The 17,590-nt window shown below is 45.4% G+C and overlaps 2 protein-coding genes across 2 annotated transcripts; one reads left to right on the top strand and one right to left on the bottom strand.

Annotated features, from left to right (window-relative positions):
• Nucleotides 1–7,705: 7,705 nt before the first annotated feature.
• LOC100280679 (nicalin) lies at nucleotides 7,706–12,222 on the top strand. The gene is made up of 14 exons (NM_001153598.2): nucleotides 7,706–8,122; nucleotides 8,649–8,794; nucleotides 9,140–9,243; nucleotides 9,384–9,450; nucleotides 9,665–9,757; nucleotides 9,835–9,999; nucleotides 10,091–10,231; nucleotides 10,324–10,401; nucleotides 10,749–10,861; nucleotides 10,956–11,016; nucleotides 11,219–11,386; nucleotides 11,467–11,568; nucleotides 11,655–11,744; nucleotides 11,833–12,222. The coding sequence occupies exons 1-14, from the start codon at nucleotides 7,855–7,857 to the stop codon at nucleotides 11,893–11,895; spliced, it is 1,659 nt and encodes a 552-aa protein (NP_001147070.1). The 5' UTR covers nucleotides 7,706–7,854; the 3' UTR covers nucleotides 11,896–12,222.
• Nucleotides 12,223–13,165: 943 nt separating this feature from the next.
• Nucleotides 13,166–15,975, bottom strand: LOC100283494 (vesicle-associated membrane protein 714). The gene is made up of 4 exons (NM_001156394.2): nucleotides 15,570–15,975; nucleotides 15,160–15,350; nucleotides 14,911–15,074; nucleotides 13,166–13,792 (listed from the first exon to the last, which is right to left on the bottom strand). The coding sequence occupies exons 1-4, from the start codon at nucleotides 15,790–15,792 to the stop codon at nucleotides 13,702–13,704; spliced, it is 669 nt and encodes a 222-aa protein (NP_001149866.2). The 5' UTR covers nucleotides 15,793–15,975; the 3' UTR covers nucleotides 13,166–13,701.
• Nucleotides 15,976–17,590: the final 1,615 nt, after the last annotated feature.

Below are 17,590 nucleotides of genomic sequence, written 5' to 3'. Positions count from 1 at the left end.
GGTAGCGCACTTGGTTCACCAAGGTCTTCAAGCGGTTGTACATGGCTTGAGGGTCCTCGCCTTGGTTGAGTCGGAACCGACCGAGCTCTCCCTCGATCGTCTCCCGCTTGGTGATTTTGGTCACCTCATCTCCTTCGTGCGTGGTCTTGAGTACGTCCCAAATTTCCTTGGCGCTCTTCAATCCTTGCACCTTGTTATACTCCTCTCGACTTAGAGAGGCGAGGAGTATAGTGGTGGCTTGAGAGTTGAAGTGCCGGATTTGGGCGACTTCGTCCGAATCATAGTCTTCATCCCCCGGTGATGGTACCTGTACTCCAATCTCAACAACATCCCAAATGCTAGTGTGGAGTGAGGTTAGATGATGCCTCATTTTATCACTCCACATATTATAATCTTCACCATCAAACATAGGTGGTTTGCCTAATGGGACGGAAAGTAATGGAGTACGTTTGGAAATACGAGGATAGCGTAGGGGAATCTTACTAAACTTCTTGCGCTCATGGCGCTTAGAAGTTACGGACGGCGTGTCGGAGCCGGAGGTGGATGGCGACGAAGAGTCGGTCTCATAGTAGACCACCTTCCTCATATTTTTCTTCTTGTCACCGCTCTGCCCTGACTTGTTGTGTGAAGGAGATCCCTTCACCTTGTTGGCGGACTCCCCGGATGGAGCCTTCCCATGACTTGTAGCGGGCTTCTCGCCGGTCCCGAACTCCCTCTTGGCTGATGCTCCCGACATCACTTCGAGCGGTTAGGCTCTAATGAAGCACCGGGCTCCGATACCAATTGAAAGTCGCCTAGAGGGGGGTGAATAGGGCGAATCTGAAATTTATAAACTTAAGCACAACTACAAGCCGGGTTAGCGTTAGAAATAGAAACGAGTCCGAGAAAGAGGGCACAAAACAAATCGTGGACAAATAAAGAGTGAGACACGATGATTTGTTTTACCGAGGTTCGGTTCTTGCAAACCTACTCCCCGTTGAGGTGGTCACAAAGACCGGGTCTCTTTCAACCCTTTCCCTCTCTCAAACGATCACTTAGACCGAGTGAGCTTCTCTTCTCAATCAAACAGAACACAAAGTTCCCGCAAGGACCACCACACAATTGGTGTCTCTTGCCTTGGTTACAATTGAGTTTGATCACAAGAAGAATGAGAAAGAAAAGAAGCAATCCAAGCGCAAGAGCTCAAATGAACACAAATGTCGCTCTCTCTAGTCACTATTTGATTTGAAGTGATTCCGGACTTGGGAGAGGATTTGATCTCTTTGGTTGTGTCTAGAATTGAATGCTATAGCTCTTGTAATGTGTTGAAGGTGAAAACTTGGATGCCATTGAATGTGGGGTGGTTGGGGTATTTATAGCCCCAACCACCAAAATGTGGCCGTTGGAAGTCTGCTGTCGCATGGCGCACTGGACAGTCCGGTGCGCCAGCCACGTCAGCAGGCTGTTGGGGTTCGACCGTTGGAGCTCTGACAGGTGGGGCCTCTGGGCTGTCCGGTGGTGCACCGGACAGGTCCTGTAGACTGTCCGGTGCGCCAACTGCGCGTGCTCTGTCCTCTGCGCGCGCAGGCGCGCATTAAATGTGTTGCAGTCGACCGTTGCGCGCGAAGTAGTCGTTGCTCTGCTGGCACACCGGACAGTCCGGTGTGACACTAGACACTGTCCGGTGCTTCACTGGACAGTTCGGTGAATTATAGCGGAGCGGCCTCCCATTTTCCCGAAGGTGGCAAGTTCAGCGTTGAGTGCCCTGGTGCACCGGACACTGTCCGGTGTGCCAGACCAGGATGCCTTTGGGATGTCTTTTTGCTCCCTTTGTTTGAACCCTTTCTTGGTCTTTTTATTGGCTTGTTGTGAACCTTTGGCACCTGTAAGACTTATACACTAGAGCAAACTAGTTAGTCCAATTATTTGTGTTGGGCAATTCAACCACCAAAATCAATTAGGAAAAAGGTGTAAGCCTAATTCCCTTTCAACTCCTTTGTGTCTTCTATTGAGCCATACAGGGTAGAAGATGCATTAAGGGATTCGGAATGGGTGTTGGCAATGCAAGATGAGCTCAAGAACTTCACGAGGAATGAGGTATGACATTTAGTTCCACGTCCTAACCAAAATGTTGTAGGAACCAAGTGGGTCTTCCGCAACAAGCAAGATGAGCATGGTGTGGTGACAAGGAACAAAGCCCGACTTGTGGCCAAGGGATATTCACAAGTCGAAGGTTTGGATTTCGGTGAAACCAATGCACCCGTAGCTAGGCTTGAGTCAATTCGCATTTTACTTGCCTATGCTACTTACCATGGCTTCAAGCTTTATCAAATGGACGAGAAGAGTGCCTTCCTCAATGGACCAATCAAGGAGGAGGTCTATGTTGAGCAACCTCCCGGCTTTGAAGATAGTGAGTACCCTAACCATGTGTATAAACTCTCTAAGGCGCTTTATGGGCTCAAGCAAGCCCCAAGAGCATGGTATGAATGCCTAAGAGATTTTCTTATAGCTAATGGCTTCAAAGTCAGAAAAGTCGATCCTACTCTCTTTACTAAAACAATTGCTAATGATTTGTTTGTATGCCAAATTTATGTTGATGATATTATATTTGGTTCTACTAACAAATCTACTTGTGAAGAGTTTAGTAGGATAATGGTTCAAAAATTCGAGATGTCAATGATGGGGGAGTTGAAGTATTTCTTAGGATTTCAAGTCAAGCAACTCCAAGAAGGCACCTTCATTAGTCAAACGAAGTACATTCAAGACATACTCATCAAGTTTGGAATGAAGGATGCCAAACCCATCAAGACACCCATGGGAACCAATGGGCATCTCGACCTCGACACGGGAGGTAAATCCGTAGATCAAAAGGGAAATGGAGTCCTCGGCGAAGACAAAAGGCTTCCACTCCACTCCATCGAATTATTCATCCTTCACAGTCGCTCCACAACGCTCTCCAATTTGGTATAATCTTCACTCCTATATTATTTACCAAAGGGGGATAAAGTTTAAAAAAGGGCTTATATTTCACTCACAAAGTATCCGTTTTTGGCGATTCATGCCAAAGGGGGAGAAAGTATTAGCCCAAAGCAAAAGGACCGCACCACCACCAATTTCAAAAATTTGTAGTCTTTCAATTTGTATTAAAGAAGTTTTTTAAAGATTTTCAAATTGGTATCTTATTTTTGATATAATTTCAAATTGGTATACCCGCTTCAAAATTAATATCTAAAACCCTCTTGAACACTAAGAGGAGGATTTCATTAAGGGGGAGTTTTGTTTAGTCAAAAGAAAAGCATTTGAAACAAGGGGAGAAAATTTCAAATCTTGAAAATGCTTCCCAAAATCTTATTCATATACCTTTGACTATTTGCAAAAGATTTTGAAAAAGAATTTCCAAAACATTGCAAAACAAAACAAGTGGTGCAAGCGTGGTCCAAAATTTTAAATAAGAAGAAAGCCATCCATGCATATCTAGTAGAAATAATTATTGGTTTCATTCCAAGCAACCTTTGCACTTACCTTATGCAAACTAGTTCGATTCTGCACTTTTATATTTGCTTTGGTTTGTGTTGGCATCAATCACCAAAAAGGGAGAGATTGAAAGGGAAATAGGCTTACACCTTTTCCTATATGAATTTTGGTGGTTGAATTGCCCAACTCAAATTAATTGGACTAACTAGTTTGCTCTAGTTTATGAGTTCTACAGGTGCCAAAGGTTCAACACAAACCAATAAACGTCCAAGAAAGGATTCAAATAAAAAGAGCAAAAGACAACCCCAAGGCAGCCCTGGTCTGGCGCACCGGACTATCCGGTGCACCACCGGACAGTGTCCGGTGCACCAGGAAACCCAACTCCAAACTTGCCACCATCGGGAATTCGGGGAGGCCGCTCCGCTATAATTCACCGGACTGTGCGGTGTAGCACCGGACTGTCTGGTGTGCCAAGCGGAGCAACGGTCGTCCGCGCCAACGGTCGTCTGCAACGCTACAGTGAAACGCTACAGTGCACGACTGCGCGCGCAGAAGTCAGAGCAGGCGCAGAAGGCGCACCGGACAGTGAACAGGACCTGTCCGGTGCACCACCGGACTGTCCGGTGGCCCCGTTGTCAGAAGCTCCAACGGTCGGAACCCAACGACCTGGTGACGTGGCTGGCGCACCGAACTGTCCGGTGCGCCATACGACAGAAGCCCTCACCAACGGTTCTTTTGGTGGTTGGGGCTATAAATACCCCCCAACCACCACACTTCAATGCATCCAAGTTTTCAGCCATCAAACCTCATACAAGAGCTCTAGACTTCATTCCAAGACACAAACAAAGAGATCAAATCCTCTCCCAAGTCTAAAGATCATTCCAATCAAATAGTGACTAGTGAGAGAGACAATTGTGTTCATTTGAGTTTTTGCGCTTGGATTGCTTTTCTTCTTCCTTCTTTCTTGATTCCAACTCAATTGTAACCAAGGCAAGAGACACCAATTGTGTGGTGGTCCTTGTGGGGACTTAGTGTCCCGTTTGATTGAGAAGAGAAGCTCACTCGGTCTAAGTGACCGTTTGAAAGAGGGAAAGGGTTGAAAGAGACCCGGTCTTTGTGACCACCTCAACGGGGAGTAGGTTTGCAAGAACCGAATCTCGGTAAAACAAATCACCGTGTCATCCGCTCTTATTCGCTTGTGATTTGTTTTTGGACTCGTTTATATTTCCAACGCTAACCTCGGCTTGTAGTTGTGCTTAAACTTTATAAAATTCAGATTTGCCTATTCACCCCCCTCTTGGCGACTTTCAACCATCCACGACTGCTTTATCTGACATTTGACGATACATTAAATGCACTATAGCCGTTGATATAGCCGTTACTGCTGACCGCTGCGATTTCAGTCGTTGATGTGCAGGGGCGGACCATCCAAACCAGGGGTGCGGACCGTCCGCGGTTGGCAGAAAAGGAGCAACAACAGATAGTGGTTGGTGGCTATAAATACAACCCCAACTACCTCCATTCAAAAGATTCAAGCATTCTACACATACACATTCAATACAAGAGCAAGGAATTCATTACAAGACACATTCAAAGCTTCAAAGCCTCTCCAAGTGCCACAATTGAGACGAGTGATAAATAGTGATTAGTGACTTGAGAGAGTGTTATTCGTGTTTCATTTGTTGCTCTTGTTGCTTGATTTTCAATCATGCTTTCTTCACCTCCTTCTAAACTCTCTAGTGACTTGTAAAGCTAGCAAGAGACACCTAAGTGTGTGGTGGTCCTTGCGGGATCTTAGTGATCCTTGAGATAAAGAAGAAGCACTCAACCGGTCTAAGTGATCGATTGAGAGAGGGAAAGGGTTGAAAAAGACCCGACCTTCGTGGCCTCCTCAACAGGGAGTAGGTTCATTGGAACCGAACCTCGAGAAACAAATCATTGTGTTCATATGTGTTGATCTTCACCTTACGATTTGATTCTTCCTCTCCCCTCTCTCTAAGTTCTCTTGCTAATAATCTTTTGAGTTATCTCCCAAAGTCATCCGCATTGATTGAGAAACTCATAGCAAGAAGAACTCTCTTCTGCACTCCGTATTCATTATAATTTGTTTATAATCCTAACCTCAGGTGAAGTTCGTGTTCAAAGTTTATAATTTACATGTTTCGCCTATCCACCCCCTCTAGGCGACTTTCAGGCTACATAGATGTCTCGTATTTATTGTGGAGAATGACGGGGGGGGGGTGGCGATGGTCCCAGGCGTCATCATTCTGGCTACACCGACCCTGGCTTCTGTAGCCTGGGGCTCGGCATGGCCTATCGTGTAGTGCCCTACGGGAGGTCTGCGCACTCAGGCCTAGTTCGCAGGTCAAGGGACGCGTGAGCCATTAATGCGTCGTAGTCTGGGGCTCGTAGGTTATGAGCGCTATACGGACCGAGGGGTCTGTAGGTCATGAGTGGGAAGCGGACCAGCGCCCACGCTGCGGTTTGATGGCAGGCGTGGTTAATACGACCAGTCATTTATGGTGGGTCATTCTGGTGCCGAGCACGGGGATCCACTAGAGTGGTTCCCTTCCGACACTCTCGGCCTCTCTTGTTAGGCTCGGTGCCACGGGGTTCGATCGAGGGCAGGTCCTTCTAGGGTTGACGCACCTGCCTCTCCGACTGACTAACGACCCCAACGATTAGTGGCGCCTTTCCTCAACGCACTCTTTGACTAGCGGGTCTAGGGACTGGGGGTCATTCTCCCAACACTTTTCTTAATCACTCAGCGCTACATGTGGGCGACCTGGTTGAGGGTGCACATGGTATCAAAGTTGTGTAGCATGGACTGCTCTATATCAAGGGCGTCTTGTGGAGTGTCGGGGCCCTATGTAAGCCCCTTGACTTATAGGGCCTTAGATCCTAGTCGCTCTGATGCTTGGCCTCGTAATTGCTAGGCTGACACTGAAATGAGTTTTCTTTGTATTCGTCTTGTTCTAGAGTGCATTTTGCCAGCATGTGTGTGTGGGTGGGGCACTATGACTTTCTTTGGACAATGACAATCACCTAAGATGATTTTATGTCTACTTCGAGTTGATTTATTTCCAAATCAACTTTGGATCTATTATGGGTTTAGGCAATATGGAGAACATGACTTAGACTCATCTTTTAATGGGATAAGACCACACCCTCTGTACCCATTAATGCCTTATTCGGTTAAGGGTGGATTGAGTGAGATTGAAGGAGATTAAATCCTCCCCTATTTAAATTTGAATAGGAGAAGATTTAATTCACTCTAATCCCCTCAATCCACCTCTAACGGAACTGGCCCTAAAGGATTCAACAACTCATTGTGGCCCTAAGGATTCAACAACTCATTGTATTTTTGTACATCTATTACGTAATTTTATCTTCCTTTTCCAATCCCTTGATGTTCGTCCCATCTTTTTGTGAGATCCGACAACGCTCTAAATTGTTTTGTTGATCTAAGGATAACCTCAGACGTGCATTCACATCCGCAAATAGATCTTCCTGAAAGGTGTTTTTGAGATTTTACGGCGATGGGCAGGTTCTAAATTAGTCTAAGGTCCCGTTTGTTTCATTTCATTTTGAGGACTTAGAACCTTACTAACAGAATAGGCTATTTTTGTAGAATGTGACATTCCACCACTTAACAAGGTTATCATATAAGCCTATCTCAAATTCATGGGTGAGAGATAAAAATTGATTCTATAGATTTATATGTTATTTTCCCGATGTCACATTCTTGTACTTGCTTCGCTATAACATAAATGTAATATATAAATATCTCTCTCATATGATTTAGGATAATATACAAATATATTACATATATAAATATATAAATTTAATTAGTTTTATCTAAATTATAATTATTAAAATAAAATTGAATTCCAACCAAACAAACGAGACCTAATTGATCTTTAAATCAGTTTTCTTATCTTGTAGTTGCTTCCTATAATAAACCGTGTACGGTCTTAGTTATGCTAGCACTTAGCTGATTTATGATCTAGGGTCATTTCGACCTCAACACCAACAATATTTTAAAGCAAACTATGAGAGCCAAGACAATATATATTTGAAAATTTTAACTATAAGACTAAAAGTTTACGTATTCGATTATTTAAAGACTAAAATAAAATAAAAAACTAAAAACTAGTCCCTAAAAATCAAAATATTTTGAGAGTATGCAATGCAAAGCCAACAGTTTTGGTAATTGGTAGAGTAAATGGGTTTGGGGAGTTTAATTAAAATCAATCGTATCGGGCAGGGGCTGCAACCCAGGCTGTGCGGGCGCGGCAGGGCAGCGGCGGCGACATCTGCATCTGCATCTCCCACCTCGTCTCCCTCCCGCATCTGCCCTGCCTCGATCCCGCCGCCAGCCATCTAAGGGAGCCGGGAGCCATGTCTCCCTCCGGCGAGCTGCTGGCGTCCATCTCCTCCGCTCTCGCCGTGGCCTTCGTCTTCCTCGCCTGCGTCGAGCTCGGCGACGCCGCCGCCGCCGTCAGCGTCTACCGCCTCATCCAGTACGACCTCGCCGGCGCCCCGCTCGGCTCCCGCGCCGCGGTCCTCAATCACCACGCCGCGGTGCTCCCGCTCCCTGCCGGCGCAGACCTCTCCCGCTCCGCCCTCGTCGCGCCGCTCCTCGACCTTCCGCTCTCCTTCCTCAGAGGTCAGTTCACTCTAGTCTTCCCTCTTACCGCTACACCTTCTTAATTACTAGTATTATGGACTAGTAGCTTCCTACAATAGTAAGTACAGTAGATCTCTTCCAGTCTTCCTGCCTCCCCTCCACACACACTTTTCCTAGCTGCTATTATGTCATCTCTGTCGGATGGATTGCGGCTACCACCTCCTCTTTGGATTCGCAATTGTCTACACTAGCTTTTGTTCACTACTAGTTTTAACTATATACATGTCGCTTCATGCTGCTACTTTTCAGGCTGGATCACGCCCAGCGGCGTAGGCAGTTAGGCACTTACGCTCTGTGCTTTAGCTCTTCACTTTTGCTTCCTTTGGTTGCGATCTGCCTTATTAGTTGCTACTCACTGTTTCCAAATCTGATGTGCCCATTTCACCTTATAAGATAATGATCATCAAAGATGAACTGTGAATGATATTTCTACTGCTGCCAAATCTTAAAGCACTGGTACGACCACCTGGCTCTGTTGCTGAAAACTCTTATGATGCCTTCTCAGAGTACCTGGTGGAGAAAAAACAGCTGGGGGGATTGCTCATTTTGCTCCCGACAAACCAGGGTGATAAGGATAGTGCGGATGACAAGGGTCAAGTCAAAGGTGTACTGACTGAGCTGGAGAAGTTGCTTGTGCACGAACAAGTTCCAGTAAGCCATAGTTTTCTCTTTAATCTAAGCAAATAGCTCAGTTTAACTCATCTATCACACTAGTCATTCTGGACATCCTTCACCTTTTTTTGTAATGGCTCAGCAAATATGTTACATAGCTTCGCCGGTATAAACATATATCACAAGAAATAAATCGATTCCACAAAGCTAAGATGCATCCAAATTCACTAATCTGTAGAAAAATATCTTCATCAATTAATTCTCTAAGAATTTTTTGCATTCAAGATCCTGAGATAATCTACTCCTATTCCCTAATTGCTTGATTAATCCAGTTTTCTGTGTCATACAACGTCTTGGCTAAACTGTGTCCATTGCTTCATGCAGTATCCAGTGTACTTTGCTTTGGATGACGACAATTTTGGTAACCTGCTGGCAGATATCCATAAAATTGCCTCTTCAGGCCAACCAGCCTCTGCAACAACAGGAGGGTAATACTCATGAGAAAATGTGCATATTTTAAACTGGCCAGCCTTTTTGCACTTAGAGCTCTAACCCAACTACAATGTGGAAAATTTGGAACTGTCAGTCTCAGTATTTTCTTCTGATATTTTTTTGTTTCAACTTGTAGTTACAAACTTGTGGTGTCCTCAGCAGAGCCTAGAAAAGTGTCATCTCCGACCATTTCTAATATCCAGGTAGCCTTTCTTATAAAATCAATTTACTTTCAGTTAAAATGTGCTTTATTTCCTTAAATTAACATTGTGGGGTTTCCCCTTCTGAAGCAGCTAAATAAACATAGAGGCCTATAAGTGAATGTTCCAAACTTATGTTTTGCTATCAAAACAAAACTATTTCCCTTGTTCCTTTTGGAAATCTGAACACACTGAAACTGAATCTTTTGAGTTGCAGGGATGGTTACCTGGATTGAAAGGAGAGGGTGATAGTGAACAGCTTCCGACTATTGCCATAGTTGCAAACTATGACACCTTCGGTGCTGCACCTGTATGTTTATCCAAAAAGTGTTCCGTAATGTTCTCTAATGTTCTTGTAGATGTCTCCGATAACGTGGATTTTCTCAGGCACTTTCTCTGGGAAGCGACAGCAATGGAAGTGGAGTTGTGGCTCTTCTAGAGATTGCAAGACTATTTTCACGTTTGTATTCAAATCCTAAGACAAGGGGCAAGTACAATATTCTCTTTGGGTTAACATCTGGTGGACCCTACAATTACAATGGAACTAGCAAGGTAAGTACCCATTTGTGCGATTTAGCAACTAGGTCCTTCTTTGTGTCATCTGTGTAAGCAACTTACAGCTGTTTTTTAATCAACGATGCAGTGGCTAAGAGGTTTTGATCAGCGTGTACGCGAGAGCATTGACTATGCAATTTGCTTGAACAGTGTTGGTTCCTGGAGCAATGACCTCTGGATGCATGTATCAAAGCCTCCAGAAAATCCCTATATCAAGCAAATCTTTGAAGTATGTTAATCATTTGAAGCTTGTTGGTCCTTAACCCTTGTTATCTGGGTAATGATAGTCATATTGATATCTGTGAATTTATTTGCTTTCAGGAATTTTCGGATGTCTCTAAAGAAATGGGTGTTTCAGTTGGAATCAAGCACAAGAAGATTAATGTCTCAAATCCTAGAGTACGTACTTGATGTTTCATGGATTAAATATACCCCCACATTGATTTCAGTTCCAATCAGGAACATTTGAACAAACAAAACATATTCAATAGGCATTAGATGGCAACACCCTTTTTGAATATATATATACACATACAATAGTCATCTGTGTAGAATGACGACATTGGTATTCTGTTTGTATACCTCAAAGTCTCCTAGTAGACACCAAGTATATGAACTAAACCTATACATCAAGTATGTGGACTATACCTATACATTAAGTATATGTGCCTAGCTGGGTTCTTTACTCCTGTTGCTCTTTACTGTTTGTGTCTGTCTCACCAGGTGTCATGTTTGCAAACTTGCAGGTAGCATGGGAACACGAACAGTTCTCGAGGTTTAGAGTGACCGCACTTACTCTTTCAGAAATGTCTACCCCTCCTGAATTTTTGGAAAGCACTGGTGGTCTTCATGACACTAGGTGAAGTCACTTCCAATGCATCCTGAGTCATTTTGGGTGCAGTCACTCCAATCTATTTTAACGCTTATATGTTCCCCCCCCCCTGTTTTGGCAGAGAATCTACAGATGTTGAGTCAGTAATCCGAACTGTCAGATTAGTTTCTGAGAGTCTTGCGGTAAGTTAAATCATTTGCTTCTCTCAGTTAGTGCCGGTGGGTTGGTTTTATGTTGTGGGTCAAGGGGCCAAGAAGCTCAGTTTCGTCTATACTAAAACGGTTTACAGTGCACGATTTGTTGTTTGATTGTGGCATCATACTGCTGCTATAAAAATGATGCTTGAAAACTAAATCTACTGGCTGCCTCTTGTCCTTCTTACAGAGACACATCTATGGATTGAGAGGGAGGAATATCGATGTTTTTGCAGAGAATAGCAGCTTAGCCATCAATCCTCGCTACGTCCGGTCCTGGTTGGATCTTTTGTCACGGACACCACGAGTCGCACCTTTTCTACAGAAGAATGATCCCTTCATAGCAGCGCTGAAAAAGGTTTTGGACGGATGATTTCGGCGATCTCATATCTCTGTCGTTTTGTGGCGAGACATGACATTGGTGGTGTTCTGGTGCAGGAACTGTCCGAGCACACGTCTGATGTGCATGTTCAAAGTGATGCGCTTGAAGGCATGTTCACTTTCTATGATACAACTAAAGCGACTCTAAATGTGTACCAGGTACGTCTGGGTGACCACAAGCCTATGGGCATTTTGTTCATGTTTAAGTTGTGCTTTTGAGACACTATCGGATCGAAATTACTCAGGTTGCAAGTGTTACCTTTGATCTGCTGTTCCTTCTGGTGCTGGGTTCCTACCTGATCGTTCTCTTCTGTTTCCTAGTAATCAGTACACGGGTATGGACCATTTCTTTGCCTGGTTTACTTTGGATACAGCTTGCTTTCCCGTGACTGAGAAAGAAGTACATGTGACTTTGTTGGGCAGGGTGTCGACGACCTCATTAACATATTCCGGCGGCCTCCGTCACGCAAACTCAAGGGGGCATAGGCTAGGTTGTGTTTTGTGTTCTAGAAGAAGAGATAGACATGAGGATGACAGGCAAGCTAGCTTCCCACAGCACATAGACTTGTACTTGCAAAATTTTACTGTTCCTTCCCCCGCTCCGTCCAAATGTGAGTGGCCTTCAATTTGTTCCCATTTTTTTTATGTGCGAGGAACTTCGAATGTAATTTAGCTGTATTTTGGTTACAGTTTTGGCTTAATTATTCGGGTGGACTGGTGAAATTCTTTTCTCGTGTGTGTGGACTTGCTTTTAGTCGTCTTTGCAGTCCATTTGGTGCAGCGGATGAACAGGCATTTGGTTCAGCAAGCAGGTGGACATGCTTTTGGTTCAGCAACAAGCAGGAAGCAATGTAATGAAACACTAACACGTCTAGTGTAGTGTAGTGTAGGACAGAGCGATGCTCTGATGGAAATTACGGATGGTTCCTAGCTGGGCCTGCGTCTGATGGCGCATGCGGCCATGAGGACGAGCACGACGAAGATGAGCACGGCGAGGAAGGTGGCGACGACGGAGCCGCTGGTGCGCTGGCAGAAGCCGTGGAACTGCATGCAGATGGGCACCCAGTTGGCGCGCCGGTTGCCTGAGTGCGCCACGTACACGATGGCCGCGGCAGCGGCGCCGGACGCCGTGAGCAGCGCCATGACCACCACGTCGCAGACAAGCAGCAGCAGCAGCCCCACGCCCGTCGCCGCCTTACTGGGCCGGACGATGCCCACCACGGAGAAGGGCAGCGACAGCACCAAGTACCCCGCGGCGACGGCGTTGGCCACCAGGAGGGAGGTGAAGGCCGGGAAGTCGTCGAACCTCGCGTGGAACTGGAAGGTGGTGGTGAACACGGACAGCCTCTCGTCGGCGGTGCCCGTGGAGATGGCAGCCGCCAGCGTGGTGCCCAAGGCGGCCAACCTCAGCAGCAAGTCCACCACGGCCAGGCAGCACCGGAACCCCTTGGCGCCCGAGCGCAGCAGGAACGGGAGACCGGTGGTCGTCTTGCGCGGCGCCGCTCCCAGTGCTTGTGCTGGTGCCGGCGCTGCAACAACCGGGGCCCTGCCGTCGTCCATCTGGATCACGGTGGCGGTGGCGGATTCGCTTGTCATGCTCGTCTCTTTTGTGGCTTGGGGAAATGGGTGCCTCAGTCAGATCAAGTACTGCTTGCTGCAATGCAAGAGCAACCAAATATATATACTACTAGCAACAAGATGGAGAGGGAGGAACAGAGGAGTTGTTTCATCTGCCTCGCCGTCGCCGGACCTGCTCCTCCTAACTGCTGCACATCGTAACCCTCTGCTAGTCTGCTTGCTTTACGTGCTTTTATTCATCACATGGCCACAAGGGCAGCTCCTTCAAAACACAACCACATCCATCCATGGCAGTCTCAAACAACAGCAGCTAAGACACTTTCGTACACCGATAACCATAGTAGGCATGTACTAACACTCATCGCGGCATACATATATGTCTGCACATTGATAACCAAGTAACTCTACAAAACCCAACTCACTAGTCCCATCCCTCACAAGTCACAACGACAGTTTGACACGCCAAGAAAGATGCTAAGCACACCACGATTTAAGGTTTGAGTTCACCCACAACCATGGCGACATCAAAAACAGCAACGGCCAACTCCACTCGTCCACTGTACAAACTGATCCAAGTTACTGGAAACCACAGTGGTATCCATCGATCTCCTTTTTTTTTTGCCTCCGGAAGCTCCGGTGCTCAACACAGCAGGCATCATTCCATGGTGTTCTACCCTCCATTTAAGGGAGGGGCAAAGCCATCTGGTGTGTTACTCATGATCTGCATGATGACAAGGAAAGGCCTCCACAGAAAGCAGAAATGATCAAGTAGAGCAGCACTACTATGACAACTGTCAACACAACTCTGCAAAAAATAAAAAAAAACCACAGTTACCGTAAGAATTAATTAGTAGTATATTGCAAGCAGCCAGGCCACAATACACAAAAAGATACAGCAATTCTTTTATACAAATTTTTTTCAGGAAAGCAACTAAACAGGAGCTAGCAGCACCTGCAGTTAACCATTGCTATTGGTTTAGGCAAGAACCGGAATTATAGATCTTTTCAACCACGATACTGAGCCAAGTTATACAGTTCCTGGCCGATACCGGACTGTATACACAATTTAGGGCCTGTTTGGAAGTGTAGTATTTTTACTGTTTTGAAGCAATGCTATATAGTATTTGATGATACTGTGGTGGTATTTGAAGCCAAAAGGTGTTTGGGTGCTACTAATAAAACACGGTTTCAAATATCATGATCTATCTAAAACTGTAGTATTTTTGGAGTTTTGGAAACTCCACTCAACACCTCAGTTTTCTTATGTTTCTTCACACATGGCCGGCTCCCGCCCACCCCACGCCGTAGTTCTGTTCTACTGTATCTGTGATTTAGCGATAGATGACGGGCTATGCATGCTGTAATGGTGTATTTCCTTCACTTCCAAACATACCTTGGTATTTGTTTTTTTAAAAAAACTTTGGTTTTGTCGTGGTTTTAGTATTTTTACCATGACCAAATCTAAACCATAGTATTTCAAAACGGTAGTATCTAAAAACTTTGCTGCCAAACACGCCCTTACAAGTTAGTCACCATCACTGCTATTTTAACCCCCCACGGCAATAGAAGTAGATTTGGATGCGAAATAGACATCACTAGATAATATTTCTTTTTTTTTTCTCTGGACATCACCAGAAAATTGCCGAGAAGAAAATGAATGTGGAGATATGGTCAAAATGCAAATATCATGGAAGCAGTACAAAATGCAGCATCTTTTTTTTTCTTCATGTTTTTGAAATGGTGGGCGGGGGATCAGCACTGGTACTCTAGGTTATGGATGCTGAAGGTTCCTACAACACTGGTACAAAAAAAAAAGCCAGGAGGGAACAGCTAAGCTGTGTGAAGTAAATTAGATGACCAATAAATGATCGACCTATATATAATGTCTTCGATATTCATAGAAGGAAGAGAAACAGCACTCACAGAAGCTTGGCATTCTTCATCCAAAGAGCTCTACGGAGCCTCTTGGATTGCTTGCGGAAGTGAAAGGCGCTGTCTTGCATGGTGGATGTCTTGTCGACAAGGAGCGAGATGCGATCGCCTCTGTCAAGAATTTTCTCTATGTTGTCGACCATGACGGTGTGTATCTGCAGTACGGAGTTAGAGTTGGATATCGTACCAGAGAGACGGAACAGACATTTACTCGGTTTGATGGGAAGGGAAGGTGCTTGCCTCGCTGACTTCTCCACGGAGACGGTTGAGTGTGTCGGCGCTTGGGTTGCTGGAGAAGAACTCCATTTGCTGATGGAGCACTCTGGAGAACTCATCGTTCATGGCGTAAGCCAGCGCAGAGTGGGCGACTCTGCCGTAGTTTTTCATGAACCTCATTTGGATGTCCTCCAGGTAGAGAAAGGGGATCCTTCCTGCATCACGAAAAGGGACAGAACAGATGAGTTGTATTGTTCAGCAAGCACCGGAGGCCCAACCAGGGGAGGCACGGCAGCAGTGAAATCCATAACTCATCAAGGAACGCAGAACATCAGCCAACTGGAGTACTAGCAATCAGTAGCAGCTAAAAATCTTATGTATGCGAGCAAGCGAGCGAGCGAACGAACGAATTGAGAGGAACGAAGGGTAGTTACTTCCGAAGGTGTCGTTGGCCATACAGAGGAAGGTGATGCCGGCGGCGTCGGATCGGAGGACGTGGAAGATGTACCGGTCCTGCGCGAAGCACAGCCTGGACTCGGCGTCGGGCGGCAGCTTCTCGAGGATCCGACGGGCCACGGCGCCGGCGTTGCCCGAGACGGCGGCGAACTCGGCCAGCACCACCGTGCCCCGCGCGACCAGGGCGTACACGATCGCCATGGATGGGCTGGGGGTGGAGAGATCTGATTTGATTTGATCTTGCCTTTTTGGGGATTTCGAGCGGAGCGGCGCCGCGGGGGCTACCCTGCCTCCCCTCCACACTGTCTTCGTCTCTTTGTCGTGTACGTCTAATCTCCTTCCTTTTTCTTCTCTTACCCTTTCCTAATTTCGTTTCTAATCTCTTCTATGCCCATTTTAAAGCATTCATATATTTACTAAGCACCCGTTTTAAACAGTCGTCCTGCAACAATATTTTTTAAAAAACCCTACATTTCTTTAGAATCAACCCACACTTATATAATCTCTTCTCTACTATTATAATATAAGAGTTTACGTAAAAAAATAAGTTAAAATTATGTATAAGTGAGTGTTTGAATCTTAGTTGTTGGCTCCACATTCACAAGCACTTAATCAATAGAAAACGTATATTTTGTACTTTATTAAAACAGAATTTATCCTATAGCATATATAAAAGTCGTAGCAATGCACGACCATATGACTAATATTACTTAATGAATGTATGATTAGTTTAAAACAAATTATATTTTGGGACGAATGAATTAGTTTTGTTTCTCTCACCTACTTCTCGCCCACATATACATGGACCGTGAGTCACCCAAACCCAACACGACATGCTAGAGTAGTGCAACACTCTCATATAGTAGCTCTCCGCTAGCAAGTACGAGCGACCGAGTGAGCTATAAGTGAAAGTCGTCTAGAGGGGGTGAATAGACGAAACCTGAAGTTTACAAACTTTTCTCGAAGTTAGCATTAGAACGAGTATTAATGAAATCGGAGTGCGAAAGAAAAGTTCTTCTTGCTATGATTTGCTAAATAAATGTGGATAATTTTGGGAAACAACTCAAAACGATTGCAAGCAAGAGAACTAGAGAGAGAGGAGAGGAAGAAGAAAACCACAAATAGTAATCAATGCAAAGACACAACGATCTGTTTCCCGAGGTTCGGTTCCAAGGAACCTACTCCCTGTTGAGGAGTCCACCAAGGATGGGTCTCTTTAAACCATATCCCTCTCTCAAACGGTCATAGAGACCAGTTGAGCTTTCTTCTCAATCTTGGGGACAAGTCCTGTGAGAGCCTCCACACAAAGAATCAAAGCCTCTTGCTTTAGGTTACAACAAAGAGAATGTGGGAGAGAGTGAGAAACAATCAAAGCTCAAATGATCATAAGATATCGCAACTCTCAAATGCACAAACCGCTATTTCTCTCAAAACATAAATCGATCAAATGCGGCGCGAAAATGGCTTTGAATGCTTGGAGATGTTGCACTTAATGTGTATAGGTTGGGAGGGTCGTGTGTCTTCAATGTTTTGGTTGAGGGTATTCATAGCCCCCAACAACCAAAAGAGCCCTTGGAAAAATCCTGCAAAAATTGCTCTGTCGGGTGGTGCATCAGACCGTGAATGGTGCGTGTCCGGTGCGCCACCTGTCATGGTTTCAGAAACCAGGGGACAATGAGATTTGTGTTTGGCAGGGGGTGCTAGCGCAGACTCGCTCTGAATGGTCAGTCGCTGAGACTTGAACGATGAACTTGGGACACGAGGTTATACTGGTTCAGGTCGGGGCCCTAGTCCAATGTAGTGTTGATCGTGGAATTGCAGTAGAACTTGTTACAGCTTGTGTGCTTGTGCGTAGAAAGAAGGTTGCCCTGCCATTTTATAACACAAGAGAGGACTTTACAGTAGGAACTCGTATTCTACTGGAAGGGAGCTTAGCATGCTGCCTCTGGGTGGTGTGGTCCTCATGACGTCGTTTGTAGGGTCGTGCGTTCCGTACCCT

Source organism: Zea mays, chromosome 4, assembly GCF_902167145.1.
Source record: "Zea mays cultivar B73 chromosome 4, Zm-B73-REFERENCE-NAM-5.0, whole genome shotgun sequence".
Classification (NCBI taxonomy): domain Eukaryota; kingdom Viridiplantae; phylum Streptophyta; class Magnoliopsida; order Poales; family Poaceae; genus Zea; species Zea mays.
Note: the sequence above shows the minus strand (reverse complement) of the source record. Positions and strands in the feature narration are given on the sequence as shown.